General features: G+C 46.9%; 9 protein-coding genes across 9 annotated transcripts in view; 5 read left to right on the top strand and 4 right to left on the bottom strand.

The window, feature by feature from the left end:
* The window catches only part of TREMEDRAFT_74982 (uncharacterized protein), a gene marked incomplete at both ends in the record, with an annotated part of 4,606 nt that extends 1,359 nt beyond the window's left edge, over window positions 1-3,247 (top strand). Inside the window, 5 exons of the mRNA XM_007008517.1 lie at window positions 115-412; window positions 628-1,337; window positions 1,772-2,459; window positions 2,514-3,063; window positions 3,100-3,247. Coding sequence (XP_007008579.1) covers window positions 115-412; window positions 628-1,337; window positions 1,772-2,459; window positions 2,514-3,063; window positions 3,100-3,247 — 2,394 coding nt within the window. The remainder of the gene's footprint in view (window positions 1-114; window positions 413-627; window positions 1,338-1,771; window positions 2,460-2,513; window positions 3,064-3,099) is intronic.
* Window positions 3,248-7,308: 4,061 nt separating this feature from the next.
* On the bottom strand, window positions 7,309-8,706 carry TREMEDRAFT_66475 (uncharacterized protein; the record flags this gene model as incomplete). Its single annotated transcript, XM_007008518.1, has 6 exons — window positions 7,309-7,584; window positions 7,683-7,809; window positions 8,005-8,024; window positions 8,269-8,375; window positions 8,523-8,607; window positions 8,686-8,706. The coding sequence occupies 6 exons, from the start codon at window positions 8,704-8,706 to the stop codon at window positions 7,309-7,311; spliced, it is 636 nt and encodes a 211-aa protein (XP_007008580.1).
* Window positions 8,707-10,394: 1,688 nt separating this feature from the next.
* Window positions 10,395-10,914, bottom strand: TREMEDRAFT_57985 (uncharacterized protein; the record flags this gene model as incomplete). Its single annotated transcript, XM_007008484.1, has 2 exons — window positions 10,395-10,713; window positions 10,853-10,914. The coding sequence occupies 2 exons, from the start codon at window positions 10,912-10,914 to the stop codon at window positions 10,395-10,397; spliced, it is 381 nt and encodes a 126-aa protein (XP_007008546.1).
* A 1,318-nt stretch (window positions 10,915-12,232) lies between these two features.
* On the bottom strand, window positions 12,233-13,076 carry TREMEDRAFT_57986 (uncharacterized protein; the record flags this gene model as incomplete). The annotated part of the gene is made up of 2 exons (XM_007008485.1): window positions 12,343-13,076; window positions 12,233-12,250 (listed from the first exon to the last, which is right to left on the bottom strand). Coding segments are annotated over exons 1-2 (302 nt in total), but the record flags the coding sequence as incomplete, so codon positions are not given.
* Window positions 13,077-14,631: 1,555 nt separating this feature from the next.
* On the top strand, window positions 14,632-14,983 carry TREMEDRAFT_66477 (uncharacterized protein; the record flags this gene model as incomplete). Its single annotated transcript, XM_007008519.1, has 2 exons — window positions 14,632-14,796; window positions 14,834-14,983. The coding sequence occupies 2 exons, from the start codon at window positions 14,632-14,634 to the stop codon at window positions 14,981-14,983; spliced, it is 315 nt and encodes a 104-aa protein (XP_007008581.1).
* A 2,401-nt stretch (window positions 14,984-17,384) lies between these two features.
* On the top strand, window positions 17,385-19,000 carry TREMEDRAFT_66478 (uncharacterized protein; the record flags this gene model as incomplete). Its single annotated transcript, XM_007008520.1, has 4 exons — window positions 17,385-17,561; window positions 17,843-17,901; window positions 17,955-18,060; window positions 18,881-19,000. The coding sequence occupies 4 exons, from the start codon at window positions 17,385-17,387 to the stop codon at window positions 18,998-19,000; spliced, it is 462 nt and encodes a 153-aa protein (XP_007008582.1).
* Window positions 19,001-19,424: 424 nt separating this feature from the next.
* On the bottom strand, window positions 19,425-21,275 carry TREMEDRAFT_66479 (uncharacterized protein; the record flags this gene model as incomplete). Its single annotated transcript, XM_007008521.1, has 5 exons — window positions 19,425-19,538; window positions 19,636-19,817; window positions 19,865-19,974; window positions 20,540-21,030; window positions 21,225-21,275. The coding sequence occupies 5 exons, from the start codon at window positions 21,273-21,275 to the stop codon at window positions 19,425-19,427; spliced, it is 948 nt and encodes a 315-aa protein (XP_007008583.1).
* Window positions 21,276-22,233: 958 nt separating this feature from the next.
* On the top strand, window positions 22,234-23,718 carry TREMEDRAFT_66480 (uncharacterized protein; the record flags this gene model as incomplete). The annotated part of the gene is made up of 2 exons (XM_007008522.1): window positions 22,234-22,635; window positions 23,314-23,718. 2 exons carry the CDS (start codon window positions 22,234-22,236, stop codon window positions 23,716-23,718), a joined length of 807 nt encoding a protein of 268 aa, XP_007008584.1.
* Window positions 23,719-24,029: 311 nt separating this feature from the next.
* On the top strand, window positions 24,030-24,352 carry TREMEDRAFT_66481 (uncharacterized protein; the record flags this gene model as incomplete). The annotated part of the gene is made up of 1 exon (XM_007008523.1): window positions 24,030-24,352. A coding segment is annotated over one exon (323 nt), but the record flags the coding sequence as incomplete, so codon positions are not given.
* Window positions 24,353-24,830: the final 478 nt, after the last annotated feature.

Genomic DNA, 24,830 nt, shown 5'->3' on the forward strand with positions numbered 1-24,830 from the left:
TTTCACCTTGACAGTCAACCCCTAGAGCAAATTACATCCTCTTTCTCCCACCGTCCCCGGTCTTATCCTTCCGACACGTTCGGTAGCGATTTTACTCGTCGCGTTCCCTCTCAGACCTTTGTCTCTGAACTAGCGCACGTCAGCCGTATCTGCCGTCGTTTCCCCAAAGAAGAATCACGACATCTGTCCGCTTGGGGCTCGTTGTTTGTCAACATCTCGCTCATCCCCAAGGAACGTATGGATGTCTTTGCGAGTGATGTCTCGCTCGCTGACGTCTGCGTCGTTGGAAAGGCTTGGAGGGATGGCCCTACTTATCGGTGTTTCTTGGGGTTGCATGCGCTGTATAGATCACCATCGGCGACGCCATCTTTCAGCGCTGAGTTAGACGTGACCGGTCAAGGTGAGGGTGAGGGTGAGCGCAGGGCGACGAGTTCTCCAGGTGGGTGTGTCTTTTGTCCTTTTGTTCACTTGTCCATCACGTAGCTCATCCGTGAGCGACTCTCTCTCTCTCTCTCTCTCTCTCTTTCTGTCATTTACCGCATCTGTGGGTCGTGAATGAGTGTTGCGAGTGCAGCGGGTTTCACTCATGCCCCCAACACCTGATATCAGACCTCGACTGATTCCCAGGCGTGCCCTCGTCGTCGAAACGTTCCAGATCCCAATTCGAAGCTTCACTCAAATTGGCAGGTCTCAAACGACCTGATTGGTCTTGGAAAATCTACGGACCTGCGGTGAATCCTCAACTCGCCGACGGGCAACGGCAGCAAGACGTCACCGAAGCACTCACATCTCAAGATGTTACAACACGTTTTAGCTTCAAGTCGTTGTTCCGTCTGGCGCCCAAACCTCTCCGACCAACCTCTCCGACCAGCTCTGCGGAACCTTCTTTCGCAACAGTCCCTGCACACCAGGTCATCACATCTGCCACCACACTCGCTCCGGAGATCACTCCCACGGCTATCAGCTCTGCGGTTCAGACCACGGCCCAAGTCATCTCACCCTCACCGACCTGCCTCGTCGCGGCCGTGGGTGAAATCAAACCTCTCGACATATGCCTCGGTGATCTCTTACCTACGCTCATCCCTCGTCCTGATTCCAATCCCGATACCCATATCACCACACCTCTAGCCCTCGACGAAACCACCTTTCGCACAAGGATGATTCATCCCAACACGACCTCCATCGTTCAGAGGCAAGACATGTCACCTTCCCCGGCCCCACACGGCAAGATTCTTCTCCGCCATGACAAGCAGACCAAGCAGAACATTCAGCAATTGCGCGATATGTTGGGGAAAGGGTGGGGACAGTGTTTCATGTACCTTGTCCAGTGCGGAGAAGTGTGTGGAACGTGGCTGGGGTGCTTCGCGTTGCACTCTTTCTTTTCCAGATGCGTCCTGTTGGATGTTGACAAGAGGTTGATCGGTGTAGAACTGTCAACTGCACATGGAGCCTATCCTCATCATACTCGGCCCTCTTCTCACCCTCAGACCGACATTCGTTCCAATCGTCAAGCTCAACCTCCATCGTCATCGGTCCCTTCCCGTTCAGATCCTAGCCAGCCCGTCATCATGTCCATGCCCGACTTTTTTGATCATCCTGATCTCGTACACACGCTCGCCTGGGATCTTGGTCAGGACCCAATCGCACACCGAGGCAACAGTCATGGACGTCTTGGTCATGAGCAAGGGAAGGGTGATAAGGGTCGAGATGAAAAGGATCGAGAACACGCGAGAGAGAAGCATTTGACAAATGGCATCAAGCGATCTACAAGATCATAGGACGTATACGGTCTGATAAGCCCTTGGAACCTTTGGTCCATCCGACGTCTATCTCTCTGCCCGCCCCTGCGTTCGGAGCAAAGGGGGACTCTCCCGCCAGAATCTGGACCGATCTCATGAACTCGTTAGCTTTCGTACCTGTCCAAGCGACCTCTGATAGGGAAATGATGAGAGCTGTTGTCGAAGCACGGAACGAGTTGAACAGAGTTTGGAAGTGCGTTTATCCTGGTACACCGATAACCCCTTCGACAGACGCAACGACTCTAGACTTTGTATCGGCAATGCCTGGAGAGGCCGAGTGGCAGGAGGGAGAGGAGGCATTAGTGGATGAACAGGATCGTAACAAGAAAAAGAAGAAAAAGAAGATGGATAGGTCAAACGATGCGACAGGGAGGTATGATCGGGATGATCACGGCGATGGTGGACCAGGTGGTGGTGTGGACGCAGCTGTGAAGGACGCGAATCCAGATGGCGGACGGGGTGGTGCTCGTCTCCAAGACGACTTTGGTGAAAGAGATGAGTCTGGTGATCACAAAGAATCTCACCACGGCGGCGGTACTAGTGATAAAGCTGGGGATACCGACGTGTACCACACATCAAAGGGTTCCATCGTCAGCGACGGTGGTCAACCAGGGTCATTTGTGTTGCACAAAGCTGGGCAAAGTTTAAAGAGCAATACAGGTCAGTCTCTTCGGAAAGAAAAAGTCAGGATTGACATGTGAGCTGATAAAACAGATACCCATGACGTCAACACAACACGCTCAATGAATCATTACCACCTCCCTCCTCCTTTGCTATCATCATCCATTCCCACTGTATCCAGTTGGTCAATCCCCACACCTGACGCTCCTGGTACTCCTCACTCCTCCAGATCACCTCGCACAAGCATGGTTGCATCTTCTCCCTCACGAGGACAAGGTCAACGTGAGACGGGTAGCGCGCATGAGGTATTCGGCAAGCAAATGACATTTTCAGAGCAGGAATGCGACCAATCTCTACGGCTGAGCGGCCCATCACAATCATCGTTCGAAGTGGAACATGATGCAGTGGGTTTTCGTGAGAACGAGAACGGACAAGAGGTTTTTCATCGTCATTTGAAACTCGAAAAAAAGCTTCTCGGGACTCAAGGAACTTTTAAACAACCTTGGACCGATTCGCTCGTACACGGACTCGATGTGATCAATCAACAAGTGAACGGAGTCAGAAACAACACTACCGGTGACCTTGACACCAACGTCGAGCAACGTCATGTGACCGACGCGGAAATGAGTGACACTCAAGACAGGTGGGAAAGGTGGAGCGACGACGATATGATGGACAGTGCAGATTCGGATACTGAAGAATACGATGACGAGCCTTTGAGTGACATGATGATAGCCACGCTTAAAGCAATGAATTGGTCGGTCGTGCCTCTGAGTAAGGAAGATATGGACAAGTTGATAGATCAAGGTGTCGGGGAAACGAGGTGATATATACATCCCCAGCAGCGCTCTTAAACCTTTCATGTGATTCCACTACGAGGTCGCATCCGACTATCATGATCCAAGTATCACTAATTCCTCGGTCGCCTTTCATACCGTCTTCGTCGTCCCAAGAGTAGTAGTACGCCTCGGAAAGTGGATCGAGAAGACGATAGTAGTCTTGCAATAGCCGACAATGCTGGTACCCCGTCAAAAGCGTGTATGGCATCCCTTCTCGACTTTGCCCACCATTCCTTTCACAGCGTACACATTCCCGAGAATCTTCCACGGGCTGCCATCTCCTGCTTGTAAACCAGTCGGCTTGGCACAAGAGTTGATAGGCGGTCACGGAACCAGACAGCTTCTCAGAACCTGTCCGACCATTCATTCGTAAAACCCTCTATACCTGCGGAACGACTCGATGATATCACTGCAAACCCTCGTCCTGATAACGAGCCGGATTGAATCGTCGAATCGCAGAGTATGGCACCCCAGAGGGAATTGTTCAGTGAGCCGATCAATCGGCGAAGGGGAACAGTGGAAAAAGGCAAGGGAAGAGACGACGGGGGAGAAGGAGCAGGGAGTATGGGATATCTATCAAGGATGGACCGGATCATAGAGGTCTCCAGCTTTTCTCAGCTACCACTCGTTCTCCGTTGTTATCACTTTTCTCAAGTCCAATCCATGTCGGAACATATTCAAGGACTGAACCATCATTCGCTACGCTTGCCCCCCCCCCCCTGATCACCCCTTCCAGAGGCAGAACCTTTACTTTCCTCGCATCACTTGCTGGCACATCCATCCCCTTTATCCCCCGCCTGCTCTTACCGCACCACGAGCCGGCCCGAAATGGTGCACGCACGTCTGAGACCGTTCAGTCGGCTGCTTCAATACGATTAAACTCGGCTTGTCGTCCGAGACAAGTCAACGATAGACTATCCGCGACAATCTTATCCCCTTCAAACTCTCCGGCCATTGCACCAACAAGCCGGTCCGCCGTCTTCAAGATCAGGACAGAGGACACGGAGATAGGATACACAACCTTGTTCACACCAAGCTCGTGTATTGAATGGTCTGTACGAGATTAATTGCGGAAGAACGATCTGCCCAGTGGAAAGATCCTGAAGCGACGTTTGTCCTCACCTTGATCAATTCAACTCATCCCCTGTTGTATCTTTACATTCCCCACCGTCTATAGAAGCAGTCTTGTGTCAGCACCGTTCGCTCATCAATCAACAGCGCTATCACCAGCACACATTCCCGCAGGCATTCAACCACTACAACCAGTACCACCGCCTTCCACACCAGTTGTTCCAGCCCAGGCACCATTCGTCATTTCGATAGACCAACAACAGATACAATGCCAAAGTCTCCTTACGGATTTAGGTTATGAATCTTGTCAAAGAAGTTTATCACGGACTTGATAGTGACACCCGGACTTCAGTGTCTACCCTTCGCTACCCGCCCATCATTGCCTCTACTCACACCGTCAGTCACAGCTTGTTCGCATTTACTTCAAGAGAGAGAACCGACCTCGAATCATTTTTGGTTACAATAGATCTCAATCATCTTCGAACTTTTCAACCTCAATTTTACTCTGTCAATACTCTGAAACGGATTTACATCATCTTGGGATTGTTGAGAGAGCAGATAGAGATCTATTTGGAGGCATAATCATAACGGTTTTGGTCAGACGGTTGGGAAAGGAGAACGTTTTGTAACGGTGGATCTTTGTGAGAACCCAGACTTACTTTCTATCACCCTCTTTATCAAACTCGAAAATCTACTTTCACTCCACCTCCATCAATACTCGGCAACATGTTTCACTCATTACAACATTGGAATCGATACATCACCCTCACCTTGTAAAGACAGAAATCATTCTTGTGCAACGTTTGAATCAGTAGACCAGAGTCTTCAAATCCGACAATTACAAACATCCATCCTTTATCTCACAAAAACCGATTTCTTTCCATCAGATGACCAATATCACTTTTGCTTTCAACCCTCTCAACAGGTCATGAATTGTTATCACCAAACCACACGTCAACGTGAGAACCCCGAAACTCTTGTAGACGTCTCTCCATAGTAGATAATTAAATGCAACTCTCATCCCCAACATGTATTTCTTCGCATTGCTCTTTTCAGATCTCAAGACAGTGAGATAACTCGGATGTCAGGTGATGACGATAACGAGTATCAATGGTATCCCACTGATCCAAGTTTTATAATAGTGTAGACAATTCAGATCTTAACTCGACTATCGGAGGGGCAAGGAGATGGTACACCCACCACACTCATTTCGTCGGAAGAGAAAAGGAAGAAACAGTTGGCATTACAACAAAAACACAACGAAAAGAACTCGAGATTAGATGCGGAAAGTAAAGTAAAAGTGGTGAGTTTTCGGTTTTCCTCCTTTGGTTTCTAAGAAAGTGTACAGGGGGAGTAAAGTCAGGATTCGAGTTTGAAAGTGGATATAACTATCTGTCTTACATGAAAAGATCAAATGTTGATGGGTGACATTAATATTGATAAAATACATGAACAATACATTTTGAACAACTTTATTTGACACTTCTTTGATGATCCCAGACAAAAATTTTACACTGGAGAAATGGTATGGATATTTTGTTAAAAGAGATGATTATGATTGATACTGAGAGGTTGGTAGTTTAGTTTATTTCCCCCTTTCCCCCTATCCCCTTTTCGTTTAACCCCCTCTGACCCTAGTCCTCTCGTTTACAGAAGTGAGAAAATCGGAAACTGAAAGTAAAACTTGGGGATCTCTTCCTTCCGTTCCAGTCATTAGTATGGAGGTAAAAACTCTCACCGAATGCCGAGTACCCAATGCTCACCAGGCTTTTTTTTTTAATTATTAGAGTGACGTTAACTCTTAATCAGCTATAGATCAAACAAGATCTAAATCTGGCAATTCACGTAAAATGGATACCTAACACTCAATTTGGAGCATATGAATTCATAACTTTGTCCAAGGATATAAGAATAGGACTTGGGAAACATGATAGCAAGGTTGTTGTTGTTGATGATGATGATGATCAATCTTTCGTTTGTTCTTCATTGAGAAGGAAAGTCAAAGGTAAGGGAAAGGGAACACTTATGCAAGTGGAAGAAGAAATTTCAATTGGCGAGATTTCATGTAACTTACAGTAGTTGTGATTTGAAACCTTGGAGTGTTTTGATGGGTGGTGCTAGAGTTAAAAGATTGAGTAAGTGGGCGAGGGTTTTCATCTTTGAAAGTAGGTCGTTGATTTACTTTTATTAGCGATAGGGGTAAAGTAGATGATGGATGTTATTTTATTCTGATTTGTTTCTCTCAAATTCCCTGTACATATTCTATGTCTCCGTCTTGACGAGTGTTTCACAATCTATGATACAAATCGTGGGTGTTGAAGATACAATCGTGAGTGTTTAAGATACAATTCGTGAGTGTTTAAGATACAATCGTGAGTGTTTAAGATTCAATCCGTGAGTGTTTAAGATTCAATCGTGAGTGTTTAAGATTCAATTCGTGAGTGTTTAAGATACAATTCGTGAGTGTTTGATCTGTAAGAGGTGATTAAAAGTAAAGCATGTTAAAAAATCACAAAGGGGAAAACATATGCGAGATTACAAAGAGAGATGATAGAACAATGAATACACATACATATTAGTTTTGTTCACCTGTAGGATTGATAGGGTCGTCTCTAATCTCTCGCGTTTGTGTGGATTATACTCTTCCTCCAGTTTTTTCATCCCCCCCACGTTTGTCGCGACATTGTCTTTTGTTGTAAATGATAGGAACTATAGAGATATATATATATTCACACACACACACACACACACACACACACACACATAGGATGGGGTTATTTACTTTCCCTTCGATATCAGCAGAAAATTTCATAAGATATCACGTAATTTTTTATCAATTGGAATTGTGAATTCTGAAATGGTATCTTGGATTATTCTCATTGATCATCCTGATGATTCAATCTCTCCTTTTTGTATTCGATTTCGGGATTCAGTTGAAAGACCGTTTGTTTATCATTTCGAATTCTTCATTCTTCAAATCAGAATTGGGGATTTTTGACCGGTGAGAGACTCTCAATTGAATTTGAATTTGAGATTGGGACATGGTTGGAAGAAGGAGAAGAAGAAGAAGAAGAAGCAGAAGAAGAAGAAGGAAGTTTGGTATTATGAGGATTGGGTTTAATGTTTTCGGTCAAATGTTTCGATAGTTTAACTAAAGCTTGTCGTAATCTATCTTGATCGGATAAGAAAGATTCGAATTCTGAACAAAGGTCTTTGATACGTTGTCTTTCTCTTGTCAGAGATAATGTTAGAGCCTGTTGACGTTAGTTTCACGTCGTACAAAAAACAAAAAAAGTTATCATCGTGTGTGTGTGCGTGGACGTAAAGTCAAAGAAAAAGCTAAAGAGCTTACTTCATTCTTCTCCATCAACCTATCTAATTTCACTTGATCTTCACAACGTAAAACCTGATATTTCCTCCATAACCAACGTTCCAACCTATGAAAATCCTTGAGAAGAGAATACGGTCGAATTGATTGCCTGTTACAGTGTCAGAACTGAGGACCTGTCCACCACCACCACTCGTGTCATTCATCTCAACTAAAACACTTATTTTTTTTCGTTCCCTCCCTGGAATTCTGGCGATCGGATGGCATGTTAAACCTTTGGCAATGAGATGGATAGACAGTCAGATGCTGAAGATGATACATACGAGGGAGATGATCATCAACTCACAGAGATAGAATCTCATAATTCTTTTTATCAAACTTATCGCTTTTATCATCCGAACGGATTGAGTGTTATTTTCCTCATGAGATCTAGTAGCAGTTTGCCGTTGATATCGATGGCTTTGATCAACTTGGGGGATATAATGCAAAACGATAAGACTGATCGTCAGTCTTTACTTTTCCTCGGGGTACTCTGTTTCAAACTCGATGTATATCCAGTTGATCAACTAGACTCCTGGCGAGGGATAAAGGTCACAAAGATCCAACTCACCAATTCACGTATGGCAGAGGTAGTTTCTCTATCCCATATCATCTGAGCGAAGAAAGTATCACCTAGAATCTGACAATAATATTGACTGGCAGAGACCAAATCGAAGCCTGACTGAAAGCCATGCACGTCTCTCTATACGGTCAGCTGTGGAGCAAGATGAGGTTGAAGGGGATCGAGCTGTGGAGGGATGGGGATGGGACAAGGGAGGACTGGACTGGGATGAGATGGAGACAAGGTCGTTCGGGATGACTGACCAAGATATCGTCCAAAGTAGCCATGAGATGATTCCTCTGTTCGGGAAAGGAAAGGGGTCAAACCAACGACAGCGTTGATCAACCACTGAGATCAGCTTTGAGGTGGAAGCAGAGGTCATGAAAAAGACAGTAGTGTGATGGGTTGGTAGGTTGGTGGGCTCACGAGGGTACCCCCTCTCGACATGCTCCCCTAGGACCCACCCGAGTTGGCACTGGGACTTACTTGGACTGGGATTAGAAACCCTTCCTTCACCTTGACACGATCATCTCGACCTTGACGATCCGTCTTGTGACAATGGAACCATTCAAATATTTCCCGCCATTCCTTGAGAAAAACCCACAGAGATTATGTCTCACGTGAATGACCCTCATGAACAGATAGATTCATTCTATCGATGATCATGTTCCGACAGTCTCAAATCCATCCTTTTCACCAATCCATCCTCCTGTCCTTTGCTCGGCTGAATCACCACCACCACCACCACCACCATCACCACCACCACCACCATCGTCATCACCCCCACCCTCACTCTCAATCACTTCTGTCCTTGTCTCGACTGTCACCGAAACACCATCATTTCCCTCACCCTTACCCTCACTTGAAGATCTGACTTTGGAAAAAACCGCCCCCTCTATATCACCAATAGAAGAGGGAAAATCAAAATCAAATGCAGTCCCCATTGTTACGTCGAACCCTCGCAATCAAACTTTTCAAGCTATCGATGACGATCCGATACGTGGAAATATTCAAGTATCAATAGTATCCAACGATCCTCATCATCTTCTGAAGGAAGATAAACCTCTCATCCGTCACATTTACCTCCCTATAGGAAGGGAGATGGGGTTCATTCGATATTCGATACAAAACAACACAAAGAAGGAGATATTACCTACTTGAAAAAGTTCTATTAAATGGATCTAAGATCTATAGGTCTTTCATCAGGTTACAGATCGATCAGACTTCTTTCAAGTAAACAGGGATCAATCGTCTTGAATCGAGGCGATCAAAAGGGAATGTTTGAAAATGATAAAGGATTAAATTTAGATGTGTCCGAAGGGGAGAAAGATGACAAAGGATCAGGATCTGGTATGTCGGATCAAGGTAAGGAGACTCCAAAATCATCTTTTCACGAATTGATAAAGATTATGGTATTAGACATCTACACCATTTCACCATTCATTAGATTTCAATCAAAGATTACGTTTCATAAACCTTTTTCTATATCTCATCACGTCTCTCCTCCCCCTTCTCATATTCCATCAGAAAACCATTCTCATTCTCATCCTGAGACTCTTTCTCAATTTCAAACTCTTCCTCAGTCTGGACCAGATCCAAAATCGATATCGGGCAGAAAACCGGAACCTCCTTCCTGTCATGGATTAGAAGACAGGCTTAGTAGATGATGTCATGGTGACATCATGCTTTGGAATTGTTCACCGTAGATCTCAGTGACATCATACTTAGGCGTGAATCTCACCTAATAAAAGTGTAAACTTCACCGAGCAGAAACGTAATGATTTGAAGATGTCGTTGGAAATCTCATTGGGAAATCATTCGTGCTGATGTCTATATAAGCCGGCCATATTTTGTAGTTTCCCCATCAATGGATCTCTTTTCCTCTTGTTCTAATATTACTGACTTTTACGGTTAGAACAGGAAATTTGTCACTCAGTTGGTTTTAACCCAACACTCTCAGTCCCCTCAGTATCTAAGGTAAGGCGAGCCAGAGACTAACTCCTTCAGTACTCAAGGCAGTCCTTTGCTACCGCAGTCTACCCGCAGGCGTGACACTTCCCTACCAGTCGGATCAAAACCCGCCCAAGATCTCGTGACCGATCATCACATCACCTGTTTCTTATCTACTCACATCTTCATTCGAAACAACCATTCCTGTCAAACCTGACAGTCTTCAATTCTGCTTCACAGCTCCTGTCCCATTGCGCTTGGTCCACATGGGTTTGATCACGGTGGATGGATATACCGAAATCTATGATACTCACTGTAGGTACGAGATCGATCTCGCCTTCTGTCGTGGGGGTGGTGGAGGTTGGTATCTCCGAATCTATCATGTTGGTCTTGTCGTTGAGGGTTGGATGTCCCATCGTGGTCATACACCAATTTCGAGCAGCGACATCACGATGAAGTACGCCGGCGTGATGAAGTCGACGATAAGCTTGGACTAATGATAGTCTGTGGGGTTTCGTTAGTCTTTTTCTTGTGTGATTGATCAGGATAGGAATTCGGAGGATTGGGGAAAAGTCAGATGGGATCGTTTGCAAGCTTGAAGGGTGTGTAGAGAGGGAGAGAGAGAGGGACAAGAGAAACTCACTTGACACCATGGTCAAGATCTTTCGGCTCCTCTACAACATCACCTTGATCAGATAAAATCATATCCCATGACTCGTTTCCACTTCCATTCATCCTATTCACCCCTCCCCAAAGACCATGAAAGATAGGAACGACGACGCCTTGTAATCCTTGATCCATGAGTCGATCATAAATAAATACCTCTTGACCGATACAAGCTCGGACATCTGTCTGTGAGAACGTCGATGCGTTCGGAGAGACAAAGGGGAAATACTCCATGCTGGTCAAGCGGATCACTCGGTTTTCACTTGTGGAATATGTCGACCAACTGGATCCCTGACCTTTCGAGTGGTCGATCGTCAACAAGAGGACATTTGTGACGGGGTCACTAAAAGAGGTCGATGATTCACGTTCAGACTCGATGACATGATCAAGTGTAGGGACGGATTTACCAGCGACGCAAGATGAAAGGTCGGATGTTCTCAAGGGACCATGATAGTTTGTATGAAGGAAACAAGTCGCTTTTGATAGGTGAGAAGACGGGTTTGTTGTCAAGCAAAGTCGGATAGGTCCTAGCTACATATGATTAGCTGTTTTGGCATGCGAGAGACAAGAAATGCCAAATATCATGGGAGAAGAGAAACAAGTAGGCGAGGAGTTACAGATCCGGGATTATCATATCAAGTGTGTGTTGGGTGGGACAGGACAAGGAAAGAAAGGAGAAGGAATGAATCGGAGATTGGTCAATGAAAGAGAAACAGGGTCGATGTAAAGAACATATGGAAGAACACAAAGCATAATGTAAAGAACTTTTCTCACCTTTTCCACTGAAAACATTGGCATACACTGCGGACTGGTCATAGCCATTTCCAAGTCAGATAAAGTATACGAATCAAAACCCGAGCTTGTGGAGTCGAAAGAGGACGATGAATATTCTTGATCAGCGCCCAAGGAGATGTCTGATTTGGTGATGTTGATCCTATACGAATCGAGCTTGTCGGTGACACCAGTGCGGTATTGATTACTCGGACCATCACCTCCACCACCGCCACGACGGTTCTGACCACTACTGGAACCGCCTACACCATCACCACCGAGCCGTCGATCATTCGCACCCCTTCGTCCGAGTAAAGTTGTCTGTCTGGTCTCTCGACCAGGCTATTCCCTTTGATCCACAGGTAGTGGCGGTACATAGTCGATCTCTGGTAAAAAACAGTGAGTCCGAGGAAAAGAGTAAACATTTTGTTACATGCGAATCCATTTTCAACTTGACAAACACCATCACGATGAACGGGGGATCGGAGACTGATATGCATGGTGGATCAGAAAGAAGATCTTGGTGGAAGAGGATGGAACGTTCGTAGGTTGTGAGAACGACGAATAGGATGGGATGAGGAGAGGTTGCGAATTCAAGGTAAACCTGAACATGTCAACATTTGTTTTGATCCTTCAGTCAAAGCTGGGGAGAACGATAGGGTTGGGAGAGGATAGAACGGGAAGATGACTACCCACCTGCTTCAAGATAGTCTTCGCATCTTCCCACATTGAAACATCCAACCCTTCGAATTCTACGCCAGTCTCGACCTGTAGACTGACAGTGTTCCACACCAAGCTTCCCATCTTTATGACATGAATCACGAATTCCACCAAATCATCACTCAGCACCGCCGTGGGTTTGATCTCGATATAGATCCTATTCCAAAGATTCCTCACCATGAAACCCCAGTCTGGACGTCCTGTGCTTCCCGTCCCTATGACGTAAAAAGTCCTTTCCAAGACTCCGGCGGGTTGGTTGCGCGTCATACCTGATACGGATCTATCGTTGATAATGGCCAAGATGGGAGAAAACAATAGACTGTAGAGGGCGTGACTGAGTCCTGTCTCACCATCCACTCCTCGACCAAGGACGGCTATCTGACGTGACGAGTTGTCGACGAGACCCGAGGCGATACCGTTGGGACCAAAGACGAGTTTGAGATCTAGACCCCTGGTGAGGTAACCGACGAGATGGATAGAGATGAGGTCTTGGATGAGACGAGGACGATGGAGGAAAGACTTTGGGAGGGAGGAAAGACGGATAGAGTTGGGGTTGGTGGTGGTGGGATGATGAGGACGGAGAGATACCGGTATGGGGAAAGGGGGTACGCAGGTGACCGCTAACCTGACCAGGATGGTGTCTGGGGTTATAGCATGTAGTCATGGTGTTGGTTGATGAGATGATGATAGTGGTGACGGGGAGGATGATGGTAACAACGATGGCGATGATGGCGACGACGACGATGACGATTGGCAGGAAGAGGGACTTTACGTAAGAGCCGGAAGACACAGAGCCTAGGCAGCGTACTATCCTACTACACTACTGTCCTACTGTCCTACTATCCTACTGTCCTACTATCCTACTGTCCTACTGTCCTACTGTCCTACTATCCTGCTCCACGACCGACAGAATTGATTTATTCGTTTGCTTGATGAAATTGTCTGTAGCACGTAACCACTAAGAAAACATCCAACTCTCAACGACCACCACATTTCAGTCCAGCAAGCGACCAAAACCGTCTTTCTATCCTTGGCTCCAGTGTCATCCGTATGACTCGGACTGTCAGGCACGCACTCAGACCTCGGAGGACTACAGACGTTACCGTCAAGGAGAATGGGACCAAGGGGGAAATGGAGTCAGTCAGCTTGGGAATCCGGAGGTGAGTCTGAGTGATGGGCTGAAGCCGACTGGGGTGCTTGGGACTTTGCGAGTATTCCTGAATTTGATAAAAGAGTGTAATGGTGACTTTCTATCTGATCGATCTACCTACACAGATGAAAGAGAATCCTCTTTCCCATCCAACAATACTGAGAAACCCGACAGTTAACAGTTCCGTCCGTAAGCTTTTGTGAGACAGTTGGCCGGCTGTGGGGGTGCACCCATATAACAATAAGGTGAGTTACTTTTTCCCATAATCTCAGATTGTTTCCTTCGACCCCCACTTCTTTCTACCTCTCAAACCATCACTGTCAAATACCTCTTCAACACTTTATCAACCTTGTTCATTACCGCCCGTCAAACTTTTACAACATTATGTTGGATTTGAAATTTCTTACATCATCTCCCTCCGTCGTACACAGCTTGATCATGATAAAGATCTGCGCAGCCCGACGGCCAACGACCCGAGGCTTCTGCTCCGTTTTCAGGTTCATGCTCACTGTTGACTTGCAGCTCTATTTTTTCTCCCCCAAATCCCAAGCGTGATTCCCCAATGCAAAGTATGAATGCAATGATTATCAATATCTCAAGTTCTACACCTTCAAGTCCCTAGCAGGGCGTGTGTCATCCACACACTCTCACCATCCATCAAGTACACCCCATCGTACTTGTTCCCAAGCGTGGAACCCCTCTTGGCCTCAGCTTCACTCTACTTTTACATTTGAATTCATCTCTTTCCTCCTCCCCTTCTTACACTTCTCCCCGCCAAAACAGAAAAACCATTCCCATACATCTCCTTACGGCCTGTCCGTCCCACATGACGACTGACAGGTCCCCAATATCCGTCGGAACAATCCTCCCACCGCTGCTCGAATGGCCTATCAGCATCGTGATCACGCTCGCGATCTTTTTCTTCTTGGCAAAAGGTCTCGGTTTCACGCCAAAGATGCAGCTCGTCCTCTAAATCAAAACATTCACCCGCCCTCATCATCGAACAACGTCCAAAGACTTCACTCCTGGGATCTCAATGACCAAGAGGACAATGCTGTTCGTCCACAAAGTATATCTACTTCTGCCTTGACGAAAGGAAAGGGGAACGTTCGACCATGTCCGTCTTTGCCCGGATGGAGAAGCAATTCATCAAGTCGTTGGCCGGTACATCAAGAGCGCTGGAGATCACCCATTGTGTCAATCGCTTGTTCAGGATGAGTAGAGTAGGGTCAATGTTGTTGGTTTTCCATGGGGAGAAGAGACATACTGTTAGGATAGCAGTGAGTCGATGTGGGGATAAACTCGGCTGACAGATAGGCAAATCACTACACTTACACCGTCATCACCACACTGGGTCGTACAGTCTTGCTACACCTCCCTGGGCCCAGTTGTACGCTGAGGATGACCCCAGGCGATGCAGTAGGTCTGCTCACCGAACAGCAGCTGCACAAGTGGGGAGCTGAATGAGAAGGACGAGTCGGAGGGTCAGCGGATTGTTTTAACGTGTTTGAAGGATAGGTCTACGAAGGAACAGCCATGTCAGTACAAATCATTTTTTAAATTCTGAGCCGCTGTGAGTGTGTTGGGGTCAACGTGTAAGATATTGTCAGACCTGCACCGAAGAATATATGGTGATGGAAATGATAAATACTTGTAGCAGCTGGGTGTCACGCATGAGGGAGGATGTTTATGAAATCGACTCCTACACTTCACTCAATCTCAGTGTCTGATGACTGCTTTTCGTTACCACTCAAACTAATCTACCAGATCTTTCATTCTTACCTCTTTGCCCGTACTCGTACCTTTGTTCGTCACATCAACTTCACTCCCTCGACATGCCCTCCCAAAGCCGGTAAATCCAATAACACTCAGCTTCACTCCCTACAAGCCGCTCTTGAAAGAAATATATCTAGCCGTGGTGGCGTGACGATACCTCCCTGTCACAAAGAAGAACCGGCCTCATTATCGGCTTTCCCCCAAACTATTGATCGACATTGCGATCATATCGCCCAGTAAACGTTCACCCTTTTTGTTGGAGCATTAGCTTGAAGGAGGGAAAGGTCATCGGTTGTCATCTAGGAAATGTGTTGTGAGTCTTCCATTACTTTCAAGTACCACTCTCAATGTCTTTTTTATCGTGCTGCTTTCCTCACGATTTTCACTACCTTGGGCCTGTTCGGTGTTGCCAGGGGAAAAGAGAGAATAAAAAGCTGACCTCAGTCATCCCGAATTTCGTTACGACAACACACCTACAGATCAAATCACACCCCTTGGGGAATTCAAAGACGATGACAGTAGTCTTCCTTTATGTTTTCAATATTTTCTCAACCACAAGTCCCCAGTCACAAGTGTTCGTTCCATTCAGGATTTCAATCTCAATCGCTTGACCCTCTCGAAGATTTTCACTAGCACCCAGGAGATACCAGAAGAGGACAGTGAGGGGAAAGATTCCCTAAGTGGAGATAGTATATTTGACTACTTGGGTCAAAAAAACACGTCACCACAATCTCTCTCCCTATGGCCGAATTATCATCTACGACCTAAAATACATGAAATAAGATTTATCTTCTCCTAGTCCACAGCCATCCAACGCCGTCAAGTCGCTTGCAAAGCCCGCCGCTGGGATTGGTCTGGGGGTCAGACCCCTTCAAGCTCAACCACGAAAGGTCAAGTGTAAAGGAATCGTGAAACCTCGAGCGACATCTGTGGAAACCCCGGTTCGGGCTCCTTCAAATGCGGGAATGAAACGGGTCACGAATACTCCCTTGAAGAAAAATCAAATTCGTCAACATCAAGACGGAGAGACAGAGTGTCCAACAACCTCCAACCCCGTGAGACCTGCAAAGCGGCCCATCAGTTCTTCTGAAGCAAATGGTTCCTCAAATTCGTTCAATTGTTTCTCAAACCTCTCGACCCAAACTGGAAAAATATCTCAGCCCAAAATGATCCTACCTCCTCTGTCAAAGTTGTCCAAATGTTGTTGTTACTGTTGCTGGCAAAAATCTTCAAAGTCAGACCCCCTTCCGACGAAGACGATCCCGAAGCGTTGCTTTATGCCCTAAGTCAAACACGACCTCATTCACAAAGTTTCTGTGAAAGCTCTTCTCGGTCAAAGTGGAGCATACTGTAACACCGAAAAGCGTCACAATGTTTTCACAATCTTGTCTATCCCGCATCAAAGCTTTATCCCTCATGCCCGTCCTGTCAACTTCCCTTAGTCTTCCCGAACCGCTCGTGAGTCCATCCCCAACAAGATACCTCATATCGGTTCGAGGAACCTGCCATCCCAAACCTATCGGGCAATGTCCCAGACCCTCCCTGTAGCCTATTTCAAATATCCATCTTCACAACCTCAGGATGCTAGAGGGTGTTTCGAATCGATTCAGCAGCTCTCTACCGCTGAAGACGATTTGACAGACCAGCGTCAATGCTCATTTTTCTTTCAAACGTGTCTCCTCTGAACAAAGACAGACATTGAAGAAAGGGATTGATGATACCGTTTTGGGGGTCACGGACATGGAAACTCAATAGCATGGTCACTAGATCGTGAGCACGACAATGCGCTTAGACAGATTTCAGATTTGGAAAGACTTCATGAGGTCGAAGTGGAGAATGAGGACCCCCACCTCCCTTCCTTTCCCTCTCCGACGTCCTCCCTGTCGACGCCCTTCCTTTTTGTCCGCTCAAGTGGGGGAACACACTCGATGGATCGTTGCAAGGTCATAATCCCGTGATCCCGACACCTGTACGCCCTCGACGGTGCGAAATTTTCCCCTTGGCTATAAACCGTTGGACTTGAACTCATATTAAGCTCTTATAATTATCTCTCCACCTCTATTCAATCAGCTAAACTTTTACTTTGAGTACTATGTACATGTCGTCGACTTTTCGATCAACTTTACCCCCCATCGAAGAAGAGTATGGGTCTCGTCCCCGACGCTGGATGCTGTACGATCAGCTCGAATCATGGTTGGTTGAACACACACCGGAGTGGCTGTTCCATTGGGGACGAAGGGTTTTTGTCTTTCTCTTGGGAGAAGCAAGGGTGAGGGCATACTTTGAGAGTAGACGGTGGATCAGATACTACCGTGTTATGCTTTAGGTGATGTGTATTGAGGTGGGTGAGTACTTGTTTTAAAAACACCTCCGGCCTCTTGTTTTTACAATCTCGATGGCAACCACCAACAAAGTTCGTATCTTTCTTAGATCACCTTGACTTGCCACCCCCACTCTGTCGAATAATTACACGTCCTCACGGGACCCCCAAAGAGTGTGGAAATCCGACCAGGGGGGGGGGGACGAGATTCGAACACGGCTGATATTCAGACATTCAACTTGGGCAAAGGTGAATTCACGGTTCCCTCACACATGATGTCAGATCTCAGGTGAGTTTATATTGTCAGATGGTGGATTACAGTACCTGGTTGCTGACATTTAGGTCCCAAGGTAAAGAAACAGCGGGAAGCGTTGCTGTCGGCCTCACCAAGAGGAAGCAATACGTTGGTCGATTTCTGGTTGTCAGCGTAGTGCCAGGTGGCAAGGGTGTGAGTCGGTCATTCATCACTTCTACTTCATACATACTATACATGCTTCACTTCTCTACCCGGATAAACCATTTTATGCATAGTTCAATCAGATCAAATCGTGATCGGACACTATCATCATCCTTCGCTCTTATCTGAACTATCATTACATCCGTGTGAAGTATCATTCGATGATTCGTTCGAATAACACTGACAGGCAGGAACCCTAGCGGATTGTTTTCACTCTTTATAACGGCTACTCTCTACAAGTGTTACTCTCTACAAACGTTACTCTCTACAAACGTTACTCTCTACAAACGTTACTCTCTACAAACCCTACTACGAAGCGTTGTGGCCAACTTGTCACATTTCAACCACCCTACGAAGCGTTGTGGAGCATAACCTGCAACACTTGGGTTTACCTCGACCCCGCATGTCCTTGACTATCCTGAGTAAGAAGCGATGCAATGTTCTTTGACCACAGGATTCTTGAAGTTTCACCTCCCGAAGGTTTGCTCATCTCTCCTACTTTCTGTGACTGTCAACTAGTCTTTTCTGTTGATCCTGCAAAAGACATGAGAGACCCCATCTCGTATCCTTCTCTAATTGTGAACTAATCCTATCTGATCATCTTCCAACGTTCACCTACGGTACTCTTCCGTGAAAAAAGGTCATTTTTTGGAAAGAAGGATCAAGAACTTGTGCAACATTTGATGGGCAGACCCTCTAAAATCAATCATAGTATTCAACACGACTATCTCGGAAGCTAGGAGACGGTGATAAAGTGCACGAATGGACCCTCCTGAGAATTTGAGTCTATGAGATTGAACTGAATAGGGAGAGGCAACCGGACGATGAGCGAGATGAATGTGGTGATGGAAATCAAGGGAGTGAGGACAAAGAGGATGGTGATGAAGGGTATGAGGATGAAGAGAGTGTAGGGGATCAAGTAGAGGAATGAAAGTCATTGTGAGTCTTTCATCAGAAATCAATACGGCTCGCCCAGACCTTTTCTTCACTTTGTCAGGTCACCTGGTTGGGTCCCTAGAACGACTCTAGAGCACGGCACCAGTCTGGCCCCACGTTATCTGTAAACCGTGGATGTCCTCAACGCTGATACCCAGAGGGCAACCACACTCAACTGAACGGTCGAGTAAGATCATATACTAAAGGGTGTCGGGCGTCTTTGCTCAGAGGACAGAAGCAAAACTTTGGATCGTGTTGCAGGAAACCAAACACCGGAATGAAAAGTAGGACGTCCGGTAGTAAATTGTGTGTCATCCTTCTTTATAGTTGGTTGGACCCCCGCCTGCAAATCAGTTTTTGAACGTCACAAATTCTGTTTATTAACGAGTCACCTCTTCCACACGTTCCCAGAATTGAGATCACTTCTTCCCCCATCCTCCTGATTCATACAGTTTGAAGCCCATTACCCAACTCTTAGGGGGGCCGAGGCGCTGACCAGCTTTGGAGAGGGAACATGGTACTTGGAACGGAAACTACACACATCAGTCCTCATTACACCTCTCCTATGTATCACCCACCCTTGATTGCCCTATGACCTGTTCCTTATGACGCCTCATGTATTCCGCCCACTCTTCTGTCTTTTGGTGGGTTTTCCGACTCGTATTTTTTGATAGCTGACAACAGTGGGGTTTTAGGATCTAACAGCCGAGTACTGCCACATGGGCTTAGAGTTACACTCTTATCCTTGCGGTCGACTTCATGCTGATCATACATATTCTGAACCAATACTGGCATCCGACACTGATCAACATCTGCGGGTCTCAGTCCCCACACATCATTGACAAACATTCTGACTCACTAGGTGCATACTTTGCCCACATTTCCACTCGTTCGGCAACTGCCTTCTCACGCGTCCGCAATTTATTTTCCCCATTGTTGCTCACCCTTTTCCTCTTCTCAATCAATTGTCTGATACTGAGTTGGATTGACAACAGGGAGACGTTGGCGGGGAACTGGAGTGTTGGTCAGAAAGCAGGATGTTGACCTAAAATCGGGAAGATTGTCTAAAATCAAGTTGACAAAGGTGGGTTGACTATCTAGACCGGTACGCGCTCTCTGTTTTTCCGACTGAACTGTTTCCTTGATCTCACAATCTGGCTGGTTTGCTGACAACTCGGTCTTTTCCCCCTAACCCACACTCTCACCTTTGCTCTGGCCTGGCAGCCGGATCAAGCCCAGTGCGCGCCCCCCCCCCCCTTGGGTGGCAGAAGAAATAAGTGAGAGCGCAGCGGTTTGTGGAGCTGAAGTGCAGATAACGTCACAGAGAGTTGGGCCGCAGATTGCGAGCTGGGCCCGTGAGGTTTATCGACACTGTCAAGACGGTTCTTCAAACAAGTCTCGGCCATTGAATATTTGGTCGTGTTGGAAAGACGGAGTGCCGTGGTTCGGCTCTATCTCCTATCTCCAATCTCTTTCACCCGCCGCGAAGCGGCGGTCTCCCTGCTAGTTATGTACTACCCTGACTAGAGCTGACTTTTCGGGTGGAGGCTTGGTTGGTGATCTCGGTGGTGGGACTGAAATCGGGTCGAGAGCAGTGGTGATACCGGAGGGTTTCCGATTGTTTGGAAGAGTTATAAGAGATTCTCTCGGAGTTCCAGACGAAGATGATCCTTCACTCGAAAGTATTTCTAGAGCAGCGTGAAAGCCACCGAGTACTTTCGAAGAGTATATCTTGGCTTTCCTTCCAAGTTCTGATGTCAGAGATGTTGAAGTGATAGGTCGAGAGATCACAGGGTTATCCTTACGTCGTTTGGTTACTGGAAATACAGGTTTAATCTTCAACTTTCTACCATGAGGGTAAGATTGAGCTTGAGAAGAGGATGGGCGAGTCTGAGAAACTATAGCTTTCGGACTATGAGCTATACCTTGTTGAGACCAACTTATGACGAGTTTGTCATATAGAGAAGGAAGATCTTTGTCTCTTCCACTACATGTACTTGTAACACCTTGTTGGAGCTCATATTGCTGATCAGGTGTTCAAAATACCACTGCCCTGAACGTTTCCGATGTCAAATGCCAGTTGTGTATCATACAAGTTCTAAGTACCCCCATAGGTTAGGTCTCATTTGCTTGATGCATGCAACATTTCACAATACATGTTAGGTGCCGTACGGAAGACATGCCACTTGGAAGCTGCACAGGTCCTGAGACCCCTTTACGTGCCAGACTGAAGATCCGTGCCACTTCAAAGCTGCACAGGATGAAGTCATGACTCTTCAAAGAGTCACATCTTCTGGGTCATGCAGCTCAGAAGATTTGAAGTTTCTCAAACATCACTGGCCAAGATTGACTGTAGATCAAGCATATGATACTTGAAAGTGATTATAAGGAGACTACCACAAGAAATTTGGCAAATACATGCAAGGGAGGAAGAAAATTGATGCAGGAATCTTCATCTTGTGTAGTGAAAAGCACAAGCGTCGGATAAGCTACTCCCTCCTCTTTTTGACAGAGAACAGATGAGGAACATTTCATTACAGCTGTTGTCACGAACTACGTCGCGACACCTCGATTACTCCACCAACAATGACCCTCCTTTGGCCATCAAAACCCCATCACGCCTTAACCTCTTTACTCTACACGTAACTCAGGACTTCTGACACCAAGTACGGCGAAGTTAGACGGAGTTAGGCTAAGTAGGAACAATGGGAGCAGAAGTACGGCGAAGTTAGACGGAGTTAGGCTAAGTAGGGACAATGGGAGCAGAAGTGCGGCGATGTTAGGCGGAGTTAGTCGAAGGAGGAAGAGGATGGCCGAGGGCTCGGGGAAGTTGGACGAAGTGCGTTGAAGTACGTCAAAGCGCGAGAGGGTTGGATGAACGTCTAGGAGGAGTAGCTAATATTAGCTGAGAAGATCGCTGAAGTTCTTCAGCGATCCTTGATTGTTGTCAGTAGTAAAAGACAAATAGAGATAGCTATACATCGAGATACATCGCCATCAATAGAACAAAGCCTTAGTTAGAGTAACTACGCCGAAGTACGCCGTAGTTACACTCCTTTCGACGTCTGCGCCCTCCTGGTTGGGTGAGACATCGACTCAGAAGCGTGAAGTTAGCCGAGGTTCGTCGACCGTCGGTCTATAAGGAAGAAGTTGCTCGACGGCCGTGACAGTATCAAGGATCGCTCTTACCGACGACCCGTGCGAACCTCGGAGAAGTACAAAGATAATATGGAACCAGAAAGAAGAATTACACGAGGGATGAGTAGGGATGGAGACAGGATGGAGGAGAACGAGAGGAGAGCATTGGAGGAGCTTAGCAGAGCAATGGGGCAGGACCTTGGAGTGGAGGATAGTGTGGGGGGATCAATTCAAGGAGATGAGTTCGTTCCACCGGTGCCTTCTAACCCTCCTTCTCCTCCGTCTAATGCTCTCCCACCTGCGGGATCCCCACTTGGATCAGACCAAACCCCACGCCCAAGAGAAAACACTGGAAGTACGGCGAACTTGGGAGAAGAAGGAACACAAGGGGTGGTGTTGGCCTTGATGCAGATGGTGGCGAATATGAACAAAGACATGATGGAGGAGAGAAGGCGTAGGGAGGAATGGGAACAGAGAAGAGAAAGGGATACAGTGGGCGGGATTGCAGAAGGGATATCAGAAGGAGTGAGGTACGCCATGGGACGGCAAACTTCGGCGACCCCAAGCGTAGTGGGCGAACAACGGAAGGGGATAAAGCTACCTAACCCAGACCTCTGGAGAGGAGATCGGAACAAGTTAACCGCCTTTCTGTCTGAGTGCGACGTACATTTCGAATTGAACTCTCATCTTTTCCCCGACGACACTAAGAAAGTCTTTTTCATGATCTCTCATCTACGCGAAACACCTCTTCTTGCAGTGCAGCCCGATCTATCCAAAAGACCTCTTCCTGAGTACCTCACGACACACGATCAGTTCCTTAAGTACCTCAAGACTAACTTTGGTGATCCAGACGAAGAAGGAACTGCGGCCCGACAACTTAACGACCTCAAGCAAACCGGGTCTGCTTCGGACTACTTCTCCGCCTTCCAGCGACATGTTGCGATTCTTAAGTGGTCTGATGATGGAAACCTAGTTGACCGAGCCAAGAAAGGACTAAAATCGCACCTTCTAGATGAAATTGCAAGACACGGTAGATCGTTTGGGACTGTGAAAGAGCTATTGGAGTTTGTGATTCCCTTGGACAACCGCCTGTGGAGGAGACAAGTGGAGAAGGAGGCAGAGAGGAAAAGGGAAGGAGGGATAAGGACAACGACAGTGGTGGAAAGTCAGAGGACGGAGAAGAAAGAAGAGAAGAAATGGGAAAAGGGGCAACCTTCGGCGCAGGGTGGTGTCCAGGCGGCTATGATGTCGACGGTGGTAAAGAGTACACCGTCAAACATCGACGAAGTTCGCCGAAGATGGCCTAGGCCGAGCTCCGATCTGAGGGAGACAAGGAGGAAGGAGGGGAAGTGTACCGAGTGTGGTGAAGCAGGACATTGGCTGAAGGAATGCCCTGTAAGGGAGGCTAAGGTTAAGGTTGGACTGTTGCCTCCATGGGGGGAGAAGTTCGGAGAACGTGGTGGAGGATCGGGAGGGCACGCAGTACCTCTCGGACAGAGGAGGAACTTGAATGTGGTTGGAGGAGAAGTAGATTTGGAAGAGGACCAGGGAAAAGAAGAGGACCTGTCGCAGTAGGCGAGGCTCGGCGGGTCCGCCATATTCTCTCGGCCACCATTCCCAAACCCATAAAAGAAACACAGCTGATGGAGCCAGAGGATTGTGAATACAAAAATACACCACTCAGTACCCCTTGTTCATGCAATGTCGATAATCATCTCCTCATCCCTTCCGTTTCCAGAGATCAACCTAAATCGGACATTTTCATTAATGGAATAAAGCTAACTACGCTCTGGGACACTGGAGCTACTTGTTCATATATAAGCCCTAAGGCAGCAGCGAAGATAGGTGTAGAAAAGAGGCGATATCAGGTGAGCGTACCCGTTCACATGTTCGACGGCTCGGTGAGTGTCGCTGGACCCATCACCGAGTTTGTCGAAGTCGGATTTAGTTTGACGAAGGACGCCGAAGTGCGATCTGTTTGTCTCGATGTAACAACGCTCTGCGACGCAGATGTTGTGATAGGGTGGGATTGGATGAGGAAGGAAGGGGTTGTCCTTGATGGAAGAGACAACTCGGTGAAATTTCCCATCCCAACCCCACCAAGTGCGGCGAAGTTAGCGGCCATAGGGCTGCCGACTCTGACGGACGCGATAGACCTCCGCGGCGAAGATGAGCTTGAAGAGCTGAGCCCGGAGGAACAAGACGAGTTGTTCCAGGTAGTTCCTGAACAATACCACCAGTACATTGACGTTTTTAATCCGAAGAAGGGAGGAGAGACCCTTCCCCCTTCAAGGTCCTACGATTTGAAGTTTGAGCTTAAGGAGGGGGCGAACCTTAAGGTCGCCTCCCTCTATGCTCAAGGAGAAGATCAGAGACGCGCGCTGAGAGACATACTAGATCGCGAAATCGCCGCTGGCCGAATTCGGGCAAGTAACTCGCCATACGGCTCACCAATGTTTATGATACCGAAGAAAGCCGAAGGACAATGGCGAATGGTCATCGACTATCGAAAACTGAACGAAGCGACCATACCAGATGCCTACCCTCTCCCTCTAATAGGTCAAATTACCGAAGAACTTGGAAAAGCAAGGTATTTCAGCAAACTAGATCTAATTGGAGCATACCAATTGTTGAGGGTGACAGAGGGACATGAACACCTGACGGCGTTCAGGACACAGTATGGTATG

Source organism: Tremella mesenterica, assembly GCF_000271645.1.
Source record: "Tremella mesenterica DSM 1558 unplaced genomic scaffold TREMEscaffold_23, whole genome shotgun sequence".
Classification (NCBI taxonomy): domain Eukaryota; kingdom Fungi; phylum Basidiomycota; class Tremellomycetes; order Tremellales; family Tremellaceae; genus Tremella; species Tremella mesenterica.